Source organism: Chinchilla lanigera, unplaced genomic scaffold (assembly GCF_000276665.1).
Source record: "Chinchilla lanigera isolate Chin_1 unplaced genomic scaffold, ChiLan1.0 scaffold00141, whole genome shotgun sequence".
Lineage (NCBI taxonomy): Eukaryota > Metazoa > Chordata > Mammalia > Rodentia > Chinchillidae > Chinchilla > Chinchilla lanigera.
In genome coordinates, this window is record NW_004955542.1 from 2256279 (window position 1) to 2279351 (window position 23073).

General features: G+C 53.7%; 1 protein-coding gene across 1 annotated transcript in view; it reads right to left on the reverse strand.

The window, feature by feature from the left end:
* Positions 1-8193: 8193 nt before the first annotated feature.
* Traf3ip1 (TNF receptor-associated factor 3 interacting protein 1) overlaps positions 8194-23073 on the reverse strand; it is a gene marked incomplete at its 5' end in the record, with an annotated part of 36612 nt that continues 21732 nt past the window's right edge. The window contains 2 exon segments of the mRNA XM_005411182.2: positions 8194-9788; positions 10927-11150. Of these exon segments, the coding sequence (XP_005411239.2) occupies positions 9623-9788; positions 10927-11150 (390 nt within the window).

A 23073-nucleotide genomic window follows, 5' to 3' on the forward strand; every position in this document is an offset into this window, starting at 1 on the left:
CCCGGCCACCGCGCGCCGGAAGTAGCGCGGCCCGTGACCACTTCCGAAGCCGCAGGGGGCTGGCCCCGTCGGGGGCGCGACTTCCGGTGCGGAGCGGGGCGCCAGGTCCCCACTTCCGGCCTCGCTGCCTGACCTTAACGCGAAGACGCTCTGACAGTTCCAGGGCCGCTGTGGCTTCTCAAGTAAGAAGCGGAGGAGTCTGGGAAATCGCGCCCCTCCTGGGGGCGGAGCTAACTCGCACGCCCTGGGACCTCTGGTTGGTCGGATCCGTCCCAGCCCCCAGATAGGGGGCGTGGCCTCTCGGGTTTAGGCGGAGCGTTGATTCACGCCCTCTAAAGACGCTGCTGCACCTCTCAGTAGTGCTTACCTATAATCCCAGCACTCTTGGAGGCTGAGGCAGGAGGATCTCCAAGTTTGAACCCAGCCTGGCAATTTGGCAAGTTAGCGGGACCTTGTCTCGAAATAAAAGTTTTAAAAAGGGGAATTAGCTCAGTGAGAAGGTTCAGGGTTCAATCTGGATGGATGGGTAGATGGATGGGTGGATGGATGGATGGATGGATGGACAGACGGATGGAGGGATGGGTGGATGGGTAGATGGGTAGGTGGGTGAGTGGATCCTGCCTCTGCCACCAGGAGTTTCTTGCAGGGTCCAGGGAAGCCAGGCACCGGGCTCTACCTAGCAACAGCATGGCTTCTGACACTGCCCCAGGGTAGAACCCGTGCGCGGAGTGCGGGTCCCGGTGTGGGCTCCCTCGTGCAGGAGGGGACTCACGTGGGCACCGGAAGCCCCGGGGGAAGAGGCCGAGCCCTCTGTTCTCACAGCGCCACCGCCAGAAGCAGCCCCGGGTGGCAGCCAGCCAGCCACGGCCCCAGCCTGGGTGGGCCTCATGGGTGTCTGTCTGGGGCGGGAGCTTCCTGCAGTGGTGCTGGGCCTTGATAAGGACACGGGTGACGCCGCCTGACAGGACTGGGTGTGCGCCCCCCCCAGCTCTGCGCCACAGCTGTACCCAGCGCTCCAAACACCGAAGTCTGAAAACAGCCCACCCAGCCTGCACCGACGGCTGAGCGGGAGCAGCACGGGCAGCCCTGCAGCACCGCGGTCCAGCCTCTGATCCACACTGCAACGCGCTGCCTGGAGAACACCCGCTGGGTGACGGGAGCCAGACACAGCAGTGCCCGCTGAATCCCCACACAGCAGGCCTGGAAGAGCCAGGCTCGGGCGAAAGGCGGAAGTGCTCGATTTTATGAACACTTTACCACGGTTTTTAAAAAGCTCCCGATGGAGCTGGTCTCAGCGTCAGCGTCCTCAGTGTCCCTGCGGCTCCGGTGTGACGCCTGCGAGGAGCCTCCACCGGCACTTCCTCTCACCCGAAACGAAGGCCACCACCACCTGCTGCTGTCATCTGGAAGCTCAGGTCTCCACCACAGCTGTCCACTCTTTGTCCCCAAAAGAAATGGCCTAGTGTCCCTGGATGGTCCCACCCCAGACTCTAGTCTCTTTAATAACAAAAACAAATGCTCAAGGAGGCGCAGGAAGAGGTCCCATCCTGCTTTGCTCTGCCCCACAGCAGGGAGCCAGGGATGCCCGGGAACACGGTCGGGGTGGGAGGGGCGCTCTGAGCCTGCATCCCACAGCTGCAGCCAGGGAGGACTCCACCCTACCAGGTGTCCCCGGGGATCGCGCAGCAGGTGTCATCCAGGCAGGGGCCTGACGGTATCGCCGCCGTGGGGCCGGCATCCTCAGCCCTCCCTTCTTTTGGAAGAGTCCCTCAGAGGAAAAGGGGAACACTGCAGATGTCCCCAGGAGTCCACAGGACTGGGCTTTACCCTGGAATCTTCTGACCAGCCCCTGGCAGCAGGTGGGATCCATATCTTGTGATGGGTGCCTGAGCCCCCAGCGGGACGGCTCCTCCCCAAGACTCCTCCCCTACAGGCTGCCCGCAGGGCACAGTCTGGAGAGTTTGGAGATGTGTCCCACGCTCTGATGCCCAGCATGGTCAGCCCATGCTTAGCCCAAGCCCTGCCCCCTCCTCCCCACAGGACTGTGTGTCCTTCAGCCTCGGTCCTCACGTCACGCCTGGCACAAGGGAGACAGGAGGAGGGTGGTGTCCCCTCCGCCCACGAAGCCTGGACACAGCCCGCTGGCCACTTCGGATGCGGCTTGGCCAGGCCGGGGAGGCCCTGAGGGGGACCAAGGGAGCAGCAGCCAGGGACAGCACAGGACAGGGTGGCCCAGGTCTGCCACTCTCTGGGCTGCCCCGGAGCCTGCCAAGCTGCATCTTTCTAGATGTCCCCCCGTGGGTGGCCGCTGTCCTCCCGGCATAGTGGAGCACTCTAGGGTGTTGGCGGCCACCATGCTCCCAGAGGCCACATACCCTCTGCAGGCCGCTCCTCTTGCCACCCCATGCCACGCAAGACACCCGCTATGCGCCGTCCTCGGCCCTCTGCAGCGGCCTCCTCCTCCACAGCAGGGCTCGGCTGTTGTCCCTTCACATTCATCACCCATGAGGTGTTCTGTGCTTTGCATTTTTTAATTCTTCTGAGACAGGCTCTCACTGTGCAGTTTACACCGGCCCCAGACTTTCAGCACCCCTCCTGCCTCAGGCTCTCAGGTGCCAGGATTACAGGCGTGTGCCACCAGGCCCAGCTCTAATGAAGTTTTCCTGCTCCAGTAGTTGGTCTCTGTCCCTGGGCTCACAAAGCCCTCAGTGACCCCCGGAAGCCTGCCCTGTGCCTTCACTGGGCATCAGGGGCCCTTTACGGGGGACCCCACTGGCGCCCCGCTTCCAGCCCCCACACCCCCTTCGGGACATATGCACACACACACGGGCACACATGCACGCCTCTGCATACACACAAGGCTCCTCCCCTCCCCACACCCTTCCTGGGGCCTCTTCCTGTAGCTCAGCAGGCCAGGGCCTCTGCCCAGAACCGTGGGGCAGAGCCACTGGGGAAATGGGCCCTGCCGACGTGCATCTCCATGGGGCCTATTGTGGTTTGGACCCTAAACGCCCCTCAAAGGCCACGCGTGAAGGCTTGGTGGCCAGCCCACGGCACTAGACCCCAGCTGCCACTGCACGGAGCAACGTCCTTGTCCTTCCCAAGGAGAGGGTGCGGCAGGGGACACCAGCCCTGCACAGAACCGCGTTTCAGTGTGTGACGGGCTGCGCTGACGAGGCGGTCACTAAGATGATGACGGAGCTGGAAACCCCTGCTGCCTGGTGACATCAACACCACAGAGCGACAGGTGACCACGTGTCCGGTGCTGGGGTGAGCAGGCCTACGAGCTTAGAGGCCACAAGGTGTGCGGGATAAGCAGCACCTGGGTGTTAATGTACTTCCTGTATGTTTCGCTATTATTTTACCGCACACCCCTTTCCAGCCTGTGCAAAGCCAAAGTTTCTGTGAGACCCCATCTTGGTCACTTTCCTGGTGGCCGGGACACAATGCCCAACATCTACAACCTAGAGGGGAGGCTTGTCTGGCTTACACTTCCAGAAGCCTCAGTCCTTGCATGGCGAGTGGCTCCAGGCAGAAGCAGCTCTGTGGAGGGGTCTGGAGGAGCAGAGCTGCTCAGGGGGTGGCGGACAGGAAGCTGTGAGCCACGTAAGCCAGAGGGGGAGAGGCACCCTTGGCGCCCATGACCACCGCTCTCGACCAGACCCCGCCTCACCGCATACGGCTAGTAGCTCCATGGTCCAATCACCTCCCAGGCCCCACTGAGATCATGCGAGGCTCGGGGACATTTGAGACCTAAGCCACAGCAGACAGTGTAACTTCCCCAGAGGCAGCAGCCTCAGATACCCCCTGTTTACTGTGTCACTCAGTTGCCTGGACTGACCCACGCGTTTGCCCCGCCCCACTCTGCACACAGACATCCTTGGTCCTTTCACAGCTGTGCTCCTGACCGTGTCCAGCCCTCCAGCAACCAGCCTGACCCATCATGACCCCCGGCTCAGACAGCTACTCCACCGCCTCTCAGGCCACACCCTGGAGATGGAGCCCCGGGGGCCACCTGCCGTGGCCAGCTCATCCGGCCGACCACTGCTCCATGCAGGACGCCCAGGCCTGCACCGCCCTGAGCAGTGTGCTTAACCGGGGCTTCTGGACCCCCAGTGCTGACCAACGGGCATGGCTCAGACCAGCTAAAGAAAACAAGCTCCCCACGGCCCTCCCACCCCAGAACCCCTCTTCCCGTGGGCACAGAGTGGGAGAGATCTGGAGTCCTGCCTGCCACGTGGGATGGGGGTACAAGCGGGACTGAGGTGGCCGGGGTGCACATCACACGGCCACACAGACAGGCTGAGACAGACGGGGTGCACACACACGGCCCTGAGACAGCGCCACTGCCACGGGCTGCTCCTCAGTAAGGTTCACCGTTCAGCAGGGGAACAGTACCGAGTCAGCGTGAGCGTGGAGAGAGAGGTTTTGGCAACTGACTCATGCCATCGCGGGACCGGTGGGTTTAAACCAAGGCTGGAGGACTGGAAACTCACACAAGGGTTGATGTCGTCCCAAGTCCAAAACCAGTACACAGGCTAGCAGCTCAGACAGGGCGTCTGCATCCCTCCTGAGGCAGACACCCATCAGCCCAAGAAGCCCTGGCTTCCACACTTACGGATTGCAACTGATTAAGTGAGGCCCACCAGGATGACTGAGAGTGATCTTAAAGTCACTGGATTACAGACATGAATCCCCTTTACAAAACGTCTTCGCAGCAATACTAGCCTAGTGTTTGACCAAACAATCAGCACTTGACCTAGCCAAGTGACCCAGAAAATCCAACCATCACATGCCTCGGACATCTACAGGACTAGAATGGCCAGGACGGGATGGCATGCAGGTGCACCTGGACCCAGGACCTTCAGCCCCCCTGCTCCTAGGCTGTGAAGCCCTACACCTGCCTTCCTCTGTGAGCGGCCCCGCCACGGGCGTCAAGTTCCAGCTCAGTTCCCAGCACTGAGGGCTGAGACAAGTCCAAGTCCAGACTGGGCAACGCACGGACCCTGTCTCAAGATAAAAGATACCAAAGGTCAGGGCTTGAGTGACAGTCCTGGGTTCCATCTCCAATACTGGGGGGGGAAATTCCAGCCCAAATCTACGGGAGGAACAGAGCCCCACCCCGCACAGCACATGCGCACACACCCCGTCAGTCCCAGCTAATGCGCCCTTTGCCCCAGGTACAGGGCCACACGAGAGGGTGCAAGCCCAAGTGGGATCCCCCAGCAAGGCCCTGGGATGAAGGAAGAGTTCCGCAAAGGAGCAGAAGAGACAGGGATGGAGTCTAAGAAGGCCACACGGCCCCTGAGCCCCCTCGGCAGTGTCACCCTGTGTAGGCGTCTGTGGGACTCCTCTCAGAATTCTCCTCCCCTCAGGAATGTGTTTTCTCCTAGGTCCTAGGCCTGAAACACACCCGCAAGGCGGCTGTGTTGGACACTGCAGCTGCCGTGTCCACTCAGGTGCCACAGGGCCACCCTCACAGCCGTCCCTGCAAAGGTCGCCCTGGGGTCGGAGCCTATGGCCTCCCAGGCAGGGACTCAGTGAAAGGCGACTTTTGAGACTAAAGTGGCAGAGGGCCGCGCTGCCCCGATTAATAAACATCATTGTTAGGAGATGGGAACAAAGCCATCCTTCACGGCTTTATTTGGTGGCCATTTGGAGAAGCACTTAAGAAAGGCCCAGGCCAACACACACATAATGGCTTTAATTACATCCTGTGAACTTACTTTTCCAGAGAGCAGTATTTCTGGGGGAAGTGTCCATAAAAGCAGCTTCAGCAGGGTGTGAGTGTGCGCGTGTTTCCTCTAGGAAATCTGTTTAGTTTAAGCCCCAGCTTTGAGCACGACTTCTGACAAAGACAGGGGACCCATAGAAGCGTGCTGACAGCCCAGGGCCTGCGGCAGGGGCGTGGAGGAAGCCCTCTGCTGCAATGGGGCTGCGCCTGGCGCTGCCTCTCCAGGAGCCCCCGTGGGAATTCTCCATTGCTTTTAGCAAGCCTGAGGGGGGCTGGCCTTTCTACCTTCAAACACAGGACACTTTCTGTCACTTTCTGCAGGGGCCGTCCCGTCTGTGCACCATCATTTCTTAGTGTGGGGAAAAGAGCATTTTGAAAATAGAACCCAATTTTCATGGTCTTAAGAGAAGTCATAACTTCAGACTCTTCCAGTGGTTCTTGTTATCAGCTGAAACATCTGTTTGACAACTGGTTACTTCCTCCAACTTGCTGGGGTTTCTTCTTAAGGAAACCTGAATTTTGTAATTCACCACGCCAATGTTATACTAACAAACCTGACTAAGTTCTCATTTTTTTACACAATCACCACTGCAAGCATGAAGGTTATGTCTCAGGTTCTTTCTGGCTTCTTCCATCTCCAGATCCCCAGTTTCCAGGGCAGGCCAGGAGCCAGGGAGTCAGACTGACCAATGCGGTGACTCAGAATACAAAGCGGGGAATTTTCAAAGTAAAGTGAACTGTCCACTGTTACACCAAAACGAAGAAATGACGTTTTCTTTTTTCCTCATTCCCTTCCCATCCTGATCCCCAAACATGAAACTATGGTCTGTATTAGTCCTTCTGCTGCTGAGACACAGTGAAGGAGGAGAGGTTAATCTGGCTCACAGCTGCAGAGCACTCAGTCCACGGTCAGCCGGCTCCAGGCCGGAACACTGTGGTAGAAGGGCGTGGCAGAAGAAAGCTGCCCACCTCGTGGCAGCCAGGAGGCAGAGAGGGAAAGATGCCAACGGAGAAGGGGCCGGGGACAGGATACACACTGCAGAGCCGCATTCCCAGTGACTCATCCCACCGGCCAGCCAGCGACAGACTCATCAGCGGGTTCCTCCACTGACACAGAAGCCCCCGTGACCCGGGTATCTCAAAGGCCCCACCTCTGAACCCCTGAGATTCGGGGACCTTCTAGGTCTACACCAGAACACAGTCACAGTGGACATTTTCATATCTATTCCTCGCTTTCCTTCTATCACAGACTAAACACTACTTTTATCTACACAAAATTTCTCTGGCTCTGACACAAGCAAATACCTCTGGGGGCACAGAAAAATATTAAAAAGCAGGAGACGCTAAGAAAACTAATGTCCAAGAACTACACTTTCTGCAGTGCGGCGGATTAGATACCCGACCGGTGCTCAGGATGGAGACAGCTGAACTAACAGATCAAACATCAAAAGCACCTTGTTAGACACCTGGCTGGGGTTGTGGCGGAAGGGAACAGCGGAGCAAAGCTGCTCTCCTCCGTGCGACCAGGAAGCAAAGACAGCAGCAGGGCCCAGGGACAAGACAAACCCTTCAGAGTCACGCCCGTAGCTCACCTCCTCCAACTACACCTAGCTCGTTTCCAACCCCTCCCTGCAGTGCCACGCAGGAGCCTTCGGGCATACTGAAGACGCAGACTGTGACACTGCTGCCATCTGACACGAGCTGTGTCCAAGAGCCAGCGATGGTCCTGGCCACCCTTTCCTTGTCCCTCCCCGTGCCACAATGCTGGGAACTTCACAGACAGAAGACAACCTCAGTGAGCTCCGGGCGGCATGGACAAGCACCCCAGGGACACTTCCGGTACACTCGCCAGAGCCCTGCCTGGAACTGACACACCCCAGCCCCAAACCGCACTTATGTCACCGAGGGATGCCTTCTGTCTTCACAGTGTCCAGTCACTGCTTTTTTAAGTCAAATACTGAAAATAATCTGTATGAAGATCAATGCAGAAAGCTTGAATTCTAGTACTGAACTTTTTTTCCAATGTCTTACACATTTCCTTGGACAAATTAGTGTCAGCTCAGTTTATAAATTCAAGACTCCAGTACTCACAGTACTACAGTAATCTACTTAAGAATTCCACTAGCTATTTTCTCAAAATAGGAAGATTAGGACTTAATTTGATATCATTAAATACATTAACAATCACATATAGAGACCTCCTAAAACTTCATAAATGATCCTAAAATTTCTGGTAAATGTTTACCTGTCTTATAGAACTTCAATTATTACAGAAAAACAGCAAGTGTCACAAGATGAATGAAAAGATACTTTTTTTATACGCAACTGAAAATTAAAAATCCAAATACTTATGCTTTTTTCCATGTGTGAACTGAATTGCACAATCCATACACTCATAGAAAAAATAAGTGATTATTTTTAATGACTTATGTATAAAAGAAAAATAAACTTTGATACAATTTGATAGGCTACTTCATACAAAATTTTACTCACATACAATATGTGCAATTTTCCAAAACAAGAAATGTATTCATATATACAAATTCATAAAAGGCATGTATCTCAACTTGAGGCAAAACAGGGTCCACTTCAGGGTTATGGCTAAGTCGTTCAATTCGGCAGAAAAGAACTATAAAGATGAGAAGGACTAGTTAGCTAACAATCCTGCCCCAGCCCAAGCCATATCAGTGTAATCGGATCAGACAGAAATGTATGGTGCTTACAGAAAGGAAAAAGAAAACACCGATGTCTCCAAACAACAGCTCTCGACGGTGCTCCTGCCTTTATCCGTTTAGAAGACTCTACGCTTCCTCACTAAAGGGTTTATTTCGGGAACACAGCAAGAAAAACCAAACTGAGCCATTTGTGCTAACGCTCTAGAAGCTCACACTTCGCATGGTGCGCCTTAGTTCCCAGTCATAAATATGGCAGCCAGAAGAGAAGGGCTAGGACCCAGACCTAAAGACCCCTAAGTGTGTCTCCTAACACAGTGAAATCCTTTACACAATAACTTAAGACTTTCATAGCTATTTACAATATTATATGTAAGTGAAAAACTGAGTATAAACCATGTTTCTTTAAAAAAGCTTTGCTTTAAAAAACGTTTTCAAAAAAAATGGGTTACATCAAAAAATGTCATCCAGCGCCTCCTCTTCCATCTCCTCAGGTGGCTTTCCCTGAGCTACCTGCGGGAACACCTGTGCAAAGCGCTGCCTGGACAGCGAGATCCTCTTCTCAGAGACTTTGGGGGCTCTGCTGGTGTGGACCCGGGGACCCCAGGCGCGGTGCTGAAAGTGAGGAAAGAGCTTGTGATAGCTGCACATCAGCATCTCCCAGGAAGGCCACAGGGAAACCTCCACTGTCCATCTGTGAACTGTGAGACCTGGAAGCACAGGCGGGAGACGGCGGCACCCGCCAGGCAAGTCCGTGCAGCTAGAGGAGAAGCACAGCATTTACGGCTGAAAGGGACCTCCTTCACACTGAAATTAAGGGTCCAGTGTAACCATCTCAGGCCCCGCTCCACCTGTGAAATTCCCACCCACCCCACAGTCCTCTTCTGCTTGGCAGAGTCCTCTTCTGAGTCCCCCGCTCCCCGGGAGGGAACGGCCCAGGGCACACCGGCTGCGGCAGGAACGGCCCAAGGACCGGGATGGGGACAGGGACGGGTAAGAACAGGCTGTCTGTGATGAGCAAGGACCCCAGCCCGAAGGAAGTAAGAAAACATGGTCTTTAATACGCTTCCCCTGCCTAGCATCGCCTCTTGTCACCCGCTCAGGCTCATGCCGGTGGGCACCAGCCGTCAGAGTGTTCACCTCCGCGACGTCAGATTAGCATCGCCTCCCGTCACCCGCTCAGGCTCATGCCGGTGGGCACCGGCTGTCCGAGTGTTCACCTCCGCGACGTCACACTGATGCTGTACACCATTTTCTGAATCTTCTGCTCGTTCCTCAGGATGTTGGCCTTCACGGCACAGATCTTGTCCTGCTGGTCTTTGACCTGCTGCTCCAGCTCGGCCAGCTCCGCCTTCAGGGGCTCCACAGCACTGTCCGTGATGCTGACAGGAAACGAGGGCTTCATCAGTCTCGAGGCCCAACAGACCCAATTCTTAACCATGACCCCAAAGACGGCAAGAGCAGGGCACTGACCACAGCCCAGGACAAAGGGCACAAAACGAACCTCCCTTGGTACCAGGAAGGGGAAAGCCCCTCTCCCCATACAAAGCGGACTTCGGATTTCTACGATCCAAAGTGAGGTCAAATGAGATTCACTTAAAAAGAAGCTACTGTGTCCTCAACAGTAGGTGTGAAGTCCTTCCATTATATACGACAGAGATCAGAGGGACAGCAAGGAGCCAAGTGGCACTAAAGACCTGGTCAGGCCTCTCCCCACCCCCAGAGACCACCACGACCACCAAGAGGCCTCCCTGCCTGCAGGGGTGTCCCCTCGTTCAGGGTTCAGCACAGTGACCCGAGACCCTACCTCGGTCAGCCTGAAAAGGCAAAGCCTAAATTTACCTGGGAAAGAGCAAGTCCAAATCAGCCTTTTTCTTTAGGTTTTAAAGTCCACAAATTAAAATTAAAACTAAAATCCAAAATATAAGAATAATAGTTCTCAACCATCCTACCATAAAGCATAATCAGGTTTTGTAAGGAATGCCTGGCATGATTTTTCCTAATATTTAAAACCAGTTATCACATGACAACAGGCACCAGTAAGTTCCCGCTAATTTTCTAGTTTCCTTCATATCGTTCATTTCACATTTTAAGGGACTTTTAAACACTTAAGAGTTGATATGGCTACATGATTACAGATTGAATGATGATATCGCACACTTCCTAAAACAAACGATAGTTTTTAGTGGGTATTATGTTTCTTTTAAAGTTGCACTTTTAGATGGACTTATGGGCATTTCCTCTAGGGTAAATGTGAAGATACTTTCAAAGTGTGAGCAGTTACAAAGCGGCAGGGATTGTGTGTATGGCCGCGAAGCCCACCTCTTCTAATGCAGACTACAGACTGCGGTGGGTGAAAGAAGAAACATCCGGTCTCCTCTGGGGGAGGAGGCCGGAAAGAGCGGCCGTGGGGGTGCCCTAGGGGATTCCTCCCGGGCTCCCGCAGACTGCAGCCCCCACCCACCCGCACCGACCCAGCGCTGTTCCCACAGCCCCTGCCCTCTGCGTGCCCGCCCCCACCTCTGCTCCTTCCGCAGCGCCTCGGCATGCTGCCTGTTCTCGCTGTGCCACAGCTGCAGCTCGTGCCGCATGGCGTCCACGTCCTCCTGCAGGTAGTCCATGATCTTCCCCAGGGGCAGCGTGCTCTTGCACAGGGTCTGGATGGACGCGCGCAGCTTCTCGATCTCCTTGCAAACTATGTCCTTCTCCTTCTTCCACGCTGACTCGAAGACGAGCGACTTCTCCTGCAGCCAGGGTGCCAAGAAGAGAAAGTGGCATCCTGAGTCCAGACACAGGACAAGCGCCATGGGTGGGGCGGCTTGGCCCGGGGACCTGACAGCCTAGGACAGGCGAGCAGTGCCACTGTGGGCACATGTGAAGCGGAGAGGGGCGAGGCCTCCCCCCTGGGACAGCACAGGGTCTGTCTGGAAGTCCCAGTGACTGAAGCTTACTGTCACCTCCATCACAAGAGCTTACAGCTTGGACACCTGCCCAGGGACTGGCAGAGGGGTGCCCAGCCCTGCACAGTTACCTCAAAATAAAACATGTACTTTGAAAAAGAGGGAATGGGCTGGGGATATAGCTCAGTGGAACTTGCAGCTGCCTAGCAAGCACAGGTACTGAGTTCGATTCCCAGTACAAAAACAACAAAACTAAAAAAGAGGGAATGGCTGTGGAAGTGATCTTGAGTTTTTTTTGGGTTGCACGTGGATTGAACCCTGGGGGACTTGACCACCGAGTTACAGTCCTCGGGTACCTGCCCAGGCACACCTATTTCTTTAGAGTTTGAGACACGGTCTCACCACACTCTCTTGTCTGGCCTTGAACCTGTGACTCTCCCGCTTCAGCCTTTCTGGTAGTCGTGATTGTAGGTGTGTGCCAGAAGTCCTGGCTATATGAATGCCTATAGACTAACATGCTACATGACTGAAACAAATTAAATACAGTAATAAACTACTTCCCACGGGGAACTGCAGTGTCTTAATACATACAAATTGGTAACCCCTTTGCTGACGCACAGGACACATTTACAAGGCTGTGACACCCACTCGGATGATGACTGCGCACAGTCTGTTGGTCTGGCCCCATGGCCGCTCTAACATGAGGGTGGCCAGGGTGGGCCTGCAGTGGGGGAGGGGGCCACAGCGGCGTCCGCAGAGGCAGGGGCTGCAGTGCAGCTGGGCCGAGGGGAGCCAGCGCAGGACCCCGATGCTGCTGGTTACCATGTCAGAGTCCTTCAAGTTTCTGCACTGAAGAACCACACAGGACCTGGAATGCTCACCTTCAAGTCTGAAATTTTACTTTTAGATGTTAAGAATTTAAATCCAGGGGCTGGGGATACAGCTCAGTGGTACTGAGCCTGCCTGGCAAGCACCAGCTCCTTCCCGCACCCAAAAAAAAAAATTCAATCAAGATACCCTTGGGCTGGGATCGTGACAGCGAGAGAGACTTTCATTACCATCCTAAAGGCACAGGAACTCTTCGCTGGGAAACATTAGAATTCTACCAGTTTTCAAGCGGTCACTGAAACCCCAGGGCAGCGCGGAGGTGGCCAGTCAGGCGGTGACTTTCACAGGTCAGGCCCTCTGGCGGCAGACAGGCTCGGCTGTGCAGACGCAGCCCTCCAGAGAAGCACGGCCCTGTCTGCACAGACGTTAGCATGGTGACAGAGCCTGAGCCCGCCTGGCACACAGGAATCAGCCACGGGAAATATTGATTTTGGGAAACAAAGAGCAAAAGTGCTGCAAGTCTATCCTCACACAAAACACGGCCTGCGGAAGCGGAACACGGCGGTCCAGGACCCTGCCGCCCCATGCCTCAGCTTCCCCACAGTGAGATGGCATCGACAACGCGTAGCCTGCAGGAACGCCAAGTGGGGACTATGAGCGAGCAGCTGTACCTCACACACAGGCGCCGCTCCCATGGTCACAAACGCACCTGGAGGAGGAGGAGCCACTGGGAGCCAGACTGGAGGCACCTGGGGGCGTCCATGCATACTGAAGAAACGCGTGCAGAAGACCTCCTCCATGCAGCTGCGGATGGGGGACGAGCCCTGTCTTCTCAGTGCACACCCCCTCCCTGTCTCCCTTTTAAAAATACAGGTACCCTTGGCTATGAAATGAACCCCCAACTTTCCCTTCCCAAAAGGCTCATGATGCCGCGCACAGGGAGCTCCTGCCTGCCTGGCTGCACCGCCTCGGCACCCCCAGCAGCACAACGCCGTCCCCCAGGCCCTAATGCAGTGTACCCCTCCCTGCCCTCCTCTGCCCGAAGGCTGCGGACAGTGACAGCTGCCCCTGGCTGGAGGCCTCTGCAGCAGCTGGTTTGCAGCTGGCCACTTGACACACGCTGTCATGCCATACACACCACACATGCCACTCACACACACCTTTAGAGATGCCGCCATACACACACATGCTACGCGCGTGCACGCGCGCACACACACACACACACACACACACACACACAGAAAATGCTTCCAAAGTTTTTCAGTGAACCATTACTTACTTCTGCCTTTTACTCTATACATTATTTGTCTTTCACTATATACACTTGACCCCAGAAATCTAAGCCTTTGGGTTTACAGTGGTTTTTTAATTTACACTTAGTCTTGTTATAAATCAGATAGACATTATTGACCTTAGGGATTTGCTTGTGTAAGTTTTAACTGCAGTGCTCCAGAGAAGAGCAGACTATACTCTCAAGCACTGTCTCAGAAGCCTCATGCACGGGGCACCAGGCCTCTCCAAGCAGCCTCTCCAAGGAGCCAGCCACAAGCAAGGGGCATCCACCACCGTGACCTGGGACTCTGCCACAGCCCCAACCCTGATGCCACCTGACCGGTCACCAGATCTCCACACTTCACAGCAGCACAGGTCTGCCCTACACTCAGCAAACCCAATAAACAGAGGCCTGATTAACAGGGGACCGAAGGTAATAAATCAGTGAGCATCAGCTTTAAGTAACACTCTCCCAGGACCTCGGGAACTGATGTACATGCAAGCTGTGAAAAGCTCATTTTCTTCATAAACTGAGGCTACCTGCTTTCATGTTACAAACAGCAGCTCAGGTCAACAATAATTATTCTTACGGTCCTCTTCATCTAGAAATACTCCGTTACCAAACATCCTCACAGACCACACATTCATCTCCACACGGGACAAATCAGACCTCTCAAGCACAAAACAGTCTCTGATTAAATACTTTAACCTTCTAAGGCGCCCACTGAAAAGCACAGGAAACATAAACGCACTGTTTAACACACACAGGAAGTGGACCTGCAGCCATCACCTGAGCCAGAAAGCCCCACCTTGGGGTCCCTGCCTCCTGCCCCCCACGTTACTGAGCCCCAAGTCCATACGGCAGTGCTGCCAGCTGGTTCCGAGAGCCCTGTGTCTGGCTCTTCGCCCAGCACTCTGGCCCTGTGTCTGGCTCTTCGCCCAGCACTCTGCTGTGAGACCAGCATGCTGCACAGGTTTTGCCTCTGCGCTGACAGTTCCCATACAAACGAATGCCACCATTTACTCACCCCGTCTCCTGCTGGTGGATGTCTGGGTTGTTTTTCATCCAGCAGTACCACAAAAAATACAACGCTGAATAATCACACGCACCCCAGTACTCACGGGCACCTGATTCGCTAGACTACGCAATCATCGGTGGCTTGCTTGATAAGGGTGTGCGTGTTTCCAACTTCATGACACAATGCCAAACTATTTTCTAAAATGGTTTTAGAAATCTACGTCTTTTTTTTTTATAACACTGAAGGCTGACTGAACACAGGCCTTCTCAAGCACTCCACCACAAAGCCACATCCCCAGCCCTTTTTAAAATTCCCATCGTGGTAGGGCTTCGCTCAAAGTTACCTATGTCAGCCTTGAACGCAAACTGCAATTCTGCCTCAGCCTCCTGAGTAACTGGGATACAAGGGACGAACCAAACAAAACCAGGCAACTGGCAAAAGGAATTGGGCCAGGAAAATAGGGGCATGTTCATGCCAAATTCCAAAGCAGCCTTCCTACAAGGCCATCAGACGCAGAACCTGTGGGAGGCTGAGCTCCTCCAGGATTGAAGCTAATAAAAAGTAAATAAAAGCAGGGAAAAGAATCCCATGGTTGTGGGCACGAGCAAGCTCAGCGTGGCGCCAGGCAGGCCCCGGGCGGAGGTGGGGGCCAAGGGTGAGCTGTGGTTTTCTTCTGCAGCCAGCGAGGGTCAGGCCACCCGGGGACATGGCACCGGGGCAGCAGGACTGTGGGGAGCTAACGGCACTCACGCACAGCAGGTGCAAAGGGGCGCCCCGACCTCCGGTCTTCCTCAAAGCCCCCCAGGCTTTCCCTGTCCCACAAGGAAAGACTTTTATCACCAGAGACAGTGAGGCCGGGTGGAAAGGTCGGTGTGGACAGCCCCGCCACAGCACTGCAGGCCTCCCTTCCGCCCACCTTCCCAGCGCTGCTTCTCTCCACGTGGCTCAGCACAGAGGGCTCAGCTCTACAGCTTCCGGGGTCCTCCCTGCCTGTGCGGGTGCCCGTGTACCCGTAAACATCTGCATGCTTTTCTCCTGTGAACGTGCCTTAGGTCAACTGAATTTTGGGTCCAGCCAGAGATGCTAAGCAGGGAGAGGTGATGTTCTGTCTCCCTGCATCACCCAGAGCTCAGCGCTAGCACTAGGACGGGAGTGGGGACGCAGAGCTCAAACTCTCAGCGACAGCCAGTGTTTCTCAACTCGGTGACGTAAGCTGGGAGGCTGGGAGGCCGGCAGGGCTACCTGAGCAGCCTTTAAAAGGCATCCCCTTTTAAAGTGCTCGCACTTACTCTCTCAGATAAACCCGACTGTTTCCAGTTTGCAGAACATCCACTGCGTGTTTCATGAAATTTGTGCGTTAACTTGAAGAAAATGACATCCCTATAATACACACTGAGCTTCCTGTGCAGGAGCACAGCACCCTCCTTGGCTTTTTCCAGATCTTTCCTCTTGACAATATTCTGGGGCTTCTCGGAACAGCTGCTATGAATCTCGCAATAAAGCAGAAGAGGCACCTGAGTCACGCTGCTTCCAGCCGGGTCCTAACAACACACAAGAATACCGACTCTGGCGGGTTCATTGTGTCACAGGCCTCTTCCCACTCTTCACCACCACAGCTACTTCCAGTGGATTTGTCCAGCACTTGTCACCGTCAACAAGGAGGACCTTGGGGGCCAGGGATGCAGCTCAGCAGCACAGCGCCTGCCTGGCAAGCGAGTTCAATTCCCGATACTGCACCCCAAACAAACAAACAATGAAGATCCTAGGTGCCCCTATCCAAAATGAAACTCATTTCCTTGGGCGCCAGCCAGCAGCCTCTTAACAGGGCCACGCCGTTCGCCCTGGTGCCTGGATCTCGAGCAGCTTCGCTGGCCACTCGCTGGCGTCCGGGACGTGGACTGCGGGACACAGTGTGCCTTCCCTTGTGGGAGGGAAGTGCTGTCCCCGTCCCCGGTCACCACAGGTCTTCAGTTACAATGGACACCGAGTTTCATTCAAGCCACTGTGTTTAAGGGAAAGTGCACACACTGCTGACTTTGTTCAGCTCAGGAATAATTTCTGGGCTAAACATCAGATAAGTAACTTATATTAAAGAAGGCCATGGATCTGAACTTTAAACAAAGTAGCTGACTTTCCTGGGCGTGGCAGTGTGAATACAGAAGAAATATTTAAAAAACTACTAAAGAGAAAGACACACACGTAGTAATCTAACAGGAACAGAGCTTTTAACCTAGGATATGTTCAATTTCATTAATAATTTCTAAAACAAGTTTTAGAAAACGACTGGTAATGCTGAACTTTAACTTGTTTAAACATCTTCACCTTTGCTGAAATGAAGTCACTAAAGCCCGTTCTAGCTATCCATTTTCACGATCTGTAAACTTTTAACACATTCCTGCCAACTTGAACCACCAGAGGTACCGGCATGACTGCCCCTCAGGGGACTTGTTCCACTGATGATACAAGTGGGACAGTCAGGCACGGGACCGTCCACCACTGGTGGTTCAAGCCACCCTGACGTGGGATGTATCAATTAGGGCCTCATGGTGAACATGTTACAATATATATATATTATATATGTATACACTATGTATACACTATACACTACAGCAAATTGATTCTGGCCAGAATGGAAAAACTAGACCAAGCCTAGCAAACAGCCGTAAAACAGAAAGGAAAGCGTGAGCGGCAATGGTCTCCAGCTGTGGGAAAGCCACAGCTGGGGAGGAGGAGGCCGGGCACCACCACCGTGCTCTCCTCTGTGTGACCATGGCAGAGCAGGAGCTCGAGGTCAAGAGGGCGCTGCGAAGCCAAAGAGGAAGGGATGCCCGGAGGAGCACCTGGCAGGACCAAGGGGCCCTGAGGGCCCAGGCAGAGTCCAGTCAACGAGTACTGAATCACAGCATGTCAGCCCTAAGACACAGAAGAGGAGCCAGAACTACAAGGGACCTGGGGGACAAAGCCAGAGGCGAGACAGCGGCCACCCCCATCTGTAACTGCACAGCACGAGAGGACAGGGATGCGCGGAAGGAGAAGGAACAAGAAGAGGTCCCGGGACATGGGGCCGCGGCAGGGACACAGCAGCCAGGGTGCAGGAGCTCTTAGTGGCCACAGCAGGGCAACCTGAGCATCTGAGTCAGATGCAAGAGGCCGCCACCCGGAACAGCACCGAAGGCCGCACCCACAGGACTGGAATCAGAGACTGAACTTCGTAAAGCAAGGACACTCACACGGCACCAAAGCACTGCCAACAAAACCCCAGCAATCACAGTAAAAGGAGTGGCTGAGGCGCAGGGAAGCAGCAGCATGGGACTGACACTGCGGCCCCACCACATCCCTCACCAGCGCCACTCCCGCCCAAGTGAAACGGACCCTCAGCACCAGGGAGCGCCGGGCAGAGGCACGTGGAGGGCGCCCGCTGCCTGAGAGCGCCGCCATCCTCTCACCACCACCACCACGGGCTAAGGGCTGCGACAAGCAGCTTCAGAGTAAGAGGCGTGGGACGCGGGACCAGGCGTCGGGTGACTCTGCACGCAGGGAGCCGCAGCAGAGGGCACAGCAGAAGGGCCCTGCGTGGGCACACTCTCCCGCCAGCCTCACCTCGCACACGACACCACAGAACGCCCGGCTCCACCTCACAAGCACCTCGGGTCCCAAAAGCGCTCCTCAGGACGTGAGGTGCTGCGCCCGCCTCTCAACCTGTCTCTCTTTAAAGTCACCCAAAACGACAGGGACGCACTCGCCTTTGCGCTCTGCTCCCTCGAGACTGCCACGGGCCTGTGACGTCCCCGTGACGTCCCCGTGACGTCCCTGTGAGCAGGCGAGCTCTGTGACGCTGCCTGGTCGGCCAGTCGGGGCTGAAACACGACTGCACAGAAACTGCTCCTGAACTCTGAGGACTACGGACCTAGGACACCTTTGTGCTCACCCTGTTTGTACCGTGGAGTACCGCGGAAGGCTGTGAGGATAGTGTAACTTATAAATTGTTAATAAATGTCTAAAATAATCACATTTCCATTTTTTAAAAGATTTGTTCTTTTTCCTTTAAGAGATTTAACGATATTTCCCAAAATTTTAGGTTAACGTAGAGTAAGGCTTGACAAAATACGAGCCTCTCACTGAGTGTGTCAGTCCCCTCCCCTGGGGACGACCTGAACATCGTTGGGAGGTTTTATGACTCTAAGGGGGTCACATCTTGGCTGGGGGTTGGCCCAGAAAGAACCATTGGAAATTTTAATCAGAAAAATCCTGATAATATTTCAATATGAAAAATGATACATGCGCCGTGGCCATAGACAGGGAATCACGGCATCTGAACACAGAAGTTTCACTTTCCCTCCTTTCACAGCCCCTGGGCCACCTGGGCTCAGCCGGGGTCCCAGCCCCTGCCCCCAGGAGCAGATGCAGACCGCCGCGGTGACTGCCAGGTGGGAGCTGAAGGAGAAAGCAGCGACTCCTGCGGGCCGGGAGCACAAATGGGACACTAGGAAGGACAGGACCGCGGGGAGCAGGAGCACAGGCCGCAGTGACCGCTCTGCCTATGCTGAGGCCAAACGCACATGGGCTTCGGGGTCCCGCCAGTCCTCACCAAACGCCACCTCCCCACAGATGCCAGCAGGGCACGGTCCAGGGCAGAGATCGAAATGGGGCCTGGGCCGAGGGTCAAGGACTCAGTGATCTCGGCAGCCAGGTCCGGTAGCCGGGTGAAACCAGGGAGGGGGCTCCAGGAGGCAGCAGTCCAAGAACCTGGCAAGGTCACAGTCAAGGTCATGACCCCTGCGGCATGGAGGCCAAATGTGCCCTGGCACAGGCCCCCTTCTCAGCCGCAGCTTCTCCACACCACTCCTTTTAGCCCAATTTCTAACTTTGTAACAGTTTCACAATCCACAAGGGACCTTCTAAAATCTCTTCAAACCACTGGGACAGAATCCCCAACCCTGCAGGACACACCGCCCCCCCCCAAGATGCTACAGAACCCCACGCAAGGCCACTGAGGGTCCCTCAGCCTTGAGGACAAACCTCCGAGTCGAGTGAAGTAACCTGTTCTCCTGTCCCATCGTGAACTCTAAAGAAAGAAGCCTATCTCCTCACGATTATCTTCATACAGTTTACAGACATGCTCTCAGTGGCCTCTGACCCTCCTGTGTGCTGCCGACAGCATGCCCATGGAGTGTGTCCATGAACACTTTAAGTGACATTCTTGGTGTCTCAATTTTCTCAAGATAATGCGATAGTGACATTTAATTTTAGATCCAAAACTTTAAATCCCCAGCCTGCATAATGGAAGATACTGCTCAAGAAGTGTGACTGGAGAATACAAAACTATCACTTTACTCCCCCCACCCAAAAAAGAAACTCTCCTTAACCCTTCCTGATTAAAATCAATTTCAACGGTTTTCCAGGTAGCTACTGCAATCTTCCCAATGAAGAAACACCATCAGTCCCCTTTTATTTCTTTCAGAGAAATTCTACTGGAAATAATATTCCTAGGAAAAAACAAATCTAATACACTAAATGAAATACTTTTGTCAGGTAGACTCTCGGGGAGATTCTGAACAGCATTCTTCTGAGAGTGAAATCGTTTGTGATGAAATTTCACCACCTAGTGACCAAAGTAAGAATTTCCAGCTCTATCAGATCAAAGTAAAATAGAGCTGCTTTCACACAGACAGTTAGCTAGGTCCCACAGCACAGGACCAGGTGGGGCCCGCCCAGGACAGCGCAGCCTTCCCACAACTCAGGCACAAAGAAGAGAGAAAATCACAGAAGCTTTACATGAGCCAAAAGAGAAAGAAATCTCCAGAAACAAGCACTCGACTCCAACAGCCTGCTTCAGAATAGCTTATTTAAATGAAAAGAAAAAGAACCTGGCATTTACATTCAATTAGAACAGATATAAAACAAAGAGAAACAGAGATGATAAAGTAAGCGGAGACTGGAAAACCAGGACAAGAGACCTGAACAGCCTGGAAACGGCTGGTCCCGTCTACCACATCTCTGTCTGCGAAGCTTTAGAAAGCAAGAATTTTTACAGCACAATAAACATTGTAATAAAAATGCTTTTTTGCTTGTTTTTCAAAAACTTCTTCATAAACCTGAATTAAGAGGAAAAAATGCTGGCAGAAGCTAATATTTTAGCATTAACAAAGTTTATATTTCCTTTTGAAAAGAGCACGTAAGTTGGGATAATGAGGAAAATGCTCACAGCATCTGATGCACATACTTATCCTATAACGTAGTGTTCAAGTCCAGCCGTGCAGTAAGGAACGGCTTTGCTTCCAAAGTAACTTCAAAGTCAGCTGGAGAGGTGCCCGGATTACAAATATGTATTTCCTTAGCACTGAAAAGCCGCTCCCTTTAAAAAAAATTCGTTCCAAGACAAAGGGCAAGGTAGTTTATGTGTCCAGCAGAAAAATCACCTACTATTTGAAATTATAAATAGGACAAAAGAGAAACAATGAGTATTCTCATTCACATGTGCGTGTTGGCCTACACACGTGGAAGTTAATAAGCATGCCATGAGTGTCAGACTCGAAATATGACTAAGGCCTGCTTAGCAAAAGGCTTTGAGATGTTTACCAAATAAAAAACCCAGGGGTAGGTGAAGCTGCATGCCCATAATCTCAGGGCGGGGCGGGGGAGGAGGAACCCAGTGGATGGTAGCAGGAGGATTACCAAGAGTTCCAGAAACAACAACAACAAAACCAAACAAATAAAGACTGATCACAAACTAGGCCACAAAGAAAGTCTCATCAAGTTAATATTCAAGGAATTTAAGATTCAAGGATAAAACATGCTAAAAAGGAGATGTACAGTCTAAAGTATACCTGCATTTAAAAAGACAAAGACTAGAAGTAAATAAGGTATTTCACGGGGGGCGGGTGGTAATTTAGCTCAGCGGCAAAGCGCCCGCCTGGCAAGCGCAAGGTCATGAGTTTGGTTCCTGGCAGTGGGAAAAAAAAAAAAAAAAAAGGTATTTCACTCAAGTGGCTAGAAAAAGTAAACACCCAAAGAAATTAAAAGAAACAGAGTAGAAATTAATGAACTGAAAACAAAAATATCTGCAAAACTGACAGTGACACTTCTCTAGAGAATGTCTCTCTAGAATGTTCTCCGCAAAATCTTATCAGGGATGCAATGTTTTAGAAGAAAAGAAAACCCTAACTACAGAAAGAATATTTCTATGAAGATGCACTCGGAACATCTTCATGCCGTGAGTGTGCAGGTGTGAAGGAGATGTCTCCCCTGACACGCACTCTCACACACACTCCACACACACTATGGTAGGGACAGCTGAGGGCCCAGTTCTCCCCTCCCTCCACGCCCCTCCTACAGAGCATCTGGCCCCCATGAGGGGTGCTGGTTCCAGAAACCCTACCAGTCACAAACATTATAAGTGCACCTTGATCACATGCACCCTAAGAGAGCAACTGGCACAGCTCCCAGCCTCAGGTCACACCAACAGCCGTGCGTGTGCACGTGTGCGAGGAGGGCACACGGCAGGTCACTGCAGGGACGCAGGGAGGTCGGGATGGGCGGGGACGAGGAGCACCTCCACCGCTCCTGCACATTCTTAATTCTCTTATTTAGAAGAAAATCTAACTGAAATGTCTTAGGAATGACAAGTTAAACTTAAATCTGACATTCATCGGTACCCTAAAGAAAACCCCAGAGACAGGCTGGCTTTTCCTGCGGCCTGGCGCACATACTGCCTGAGCTTCGTGGAGGCAGTGAGTGCTCACCAAGCAAGGACATCGCCTTTGATCTCGCCAAGGGAGACCTACTCCTCAGAGGAAACCCGGAAATACGGGCCCAGGGCGCTCTGCCCACGGCTTCAGACCTCACGGGGGCTCGCTGTGCCGTAACAAACACGCGCCGTGAAACCCAGCCCTGCAGCACCTCAAGGGTGCCCACACCGTCAGCCCGGAGCGCGAGCTCCAGAGCTTCATACGGGGCTCGACCGTGCCCGGGGCCACCAGGATGCCGCTCACCGACGCGGAAGGACTGTGCCCCGCTAAAAGCCGCAGTGCCAGACACGGACCAAAGAGAGGCGGTCTTCATCGAGAAGACCCTGGGCGTGGCCGTCCGCGCACACAGCAGCTACAGGACCCCTGCATGGCGACCTCGCGCCACCCCCGCGTGACCGGCCAGGACACGGCACAGTTACCCAAAGCAGATTGCCTTCCCTCCAGGGGGGAAATACGTGTGCACACATCCCATGATAAAATCCTTTGTAACTACTGGCTAGAAAGCTATTATCCAAGAAACTTCTGTTAACAACAACAACAAGACTTACTCTTGCGGTTTACAGCGATGGGAAGAGAAACCCGTGGTGGCTGAGGGACACCACCGGGTCAGCAGCTGCTCCCCCCACGATCTCGGCCCCAAGAGGCTACAGGTCCCACCCAACAAGCCAGATCACAAACTGTAAGAAGGCCTAGGAGCAGGAAGGAGTGGAACACAAACCTAAATGCCGGGCCCGAGAATCCCCGGCTGTTATTCTGCAGTCGGCCATGGCCGGGAAGCACCTTCTGCACTGGGCACACGGGGCCTGACGCAGAGGCGGGGCCTGACGCAGAGGCGGGGCCTGACGCAGAGGCGGGGCCTGACGCAGAGGCGGGGCCTGACGCAGAGGCGGGGCCTGACGC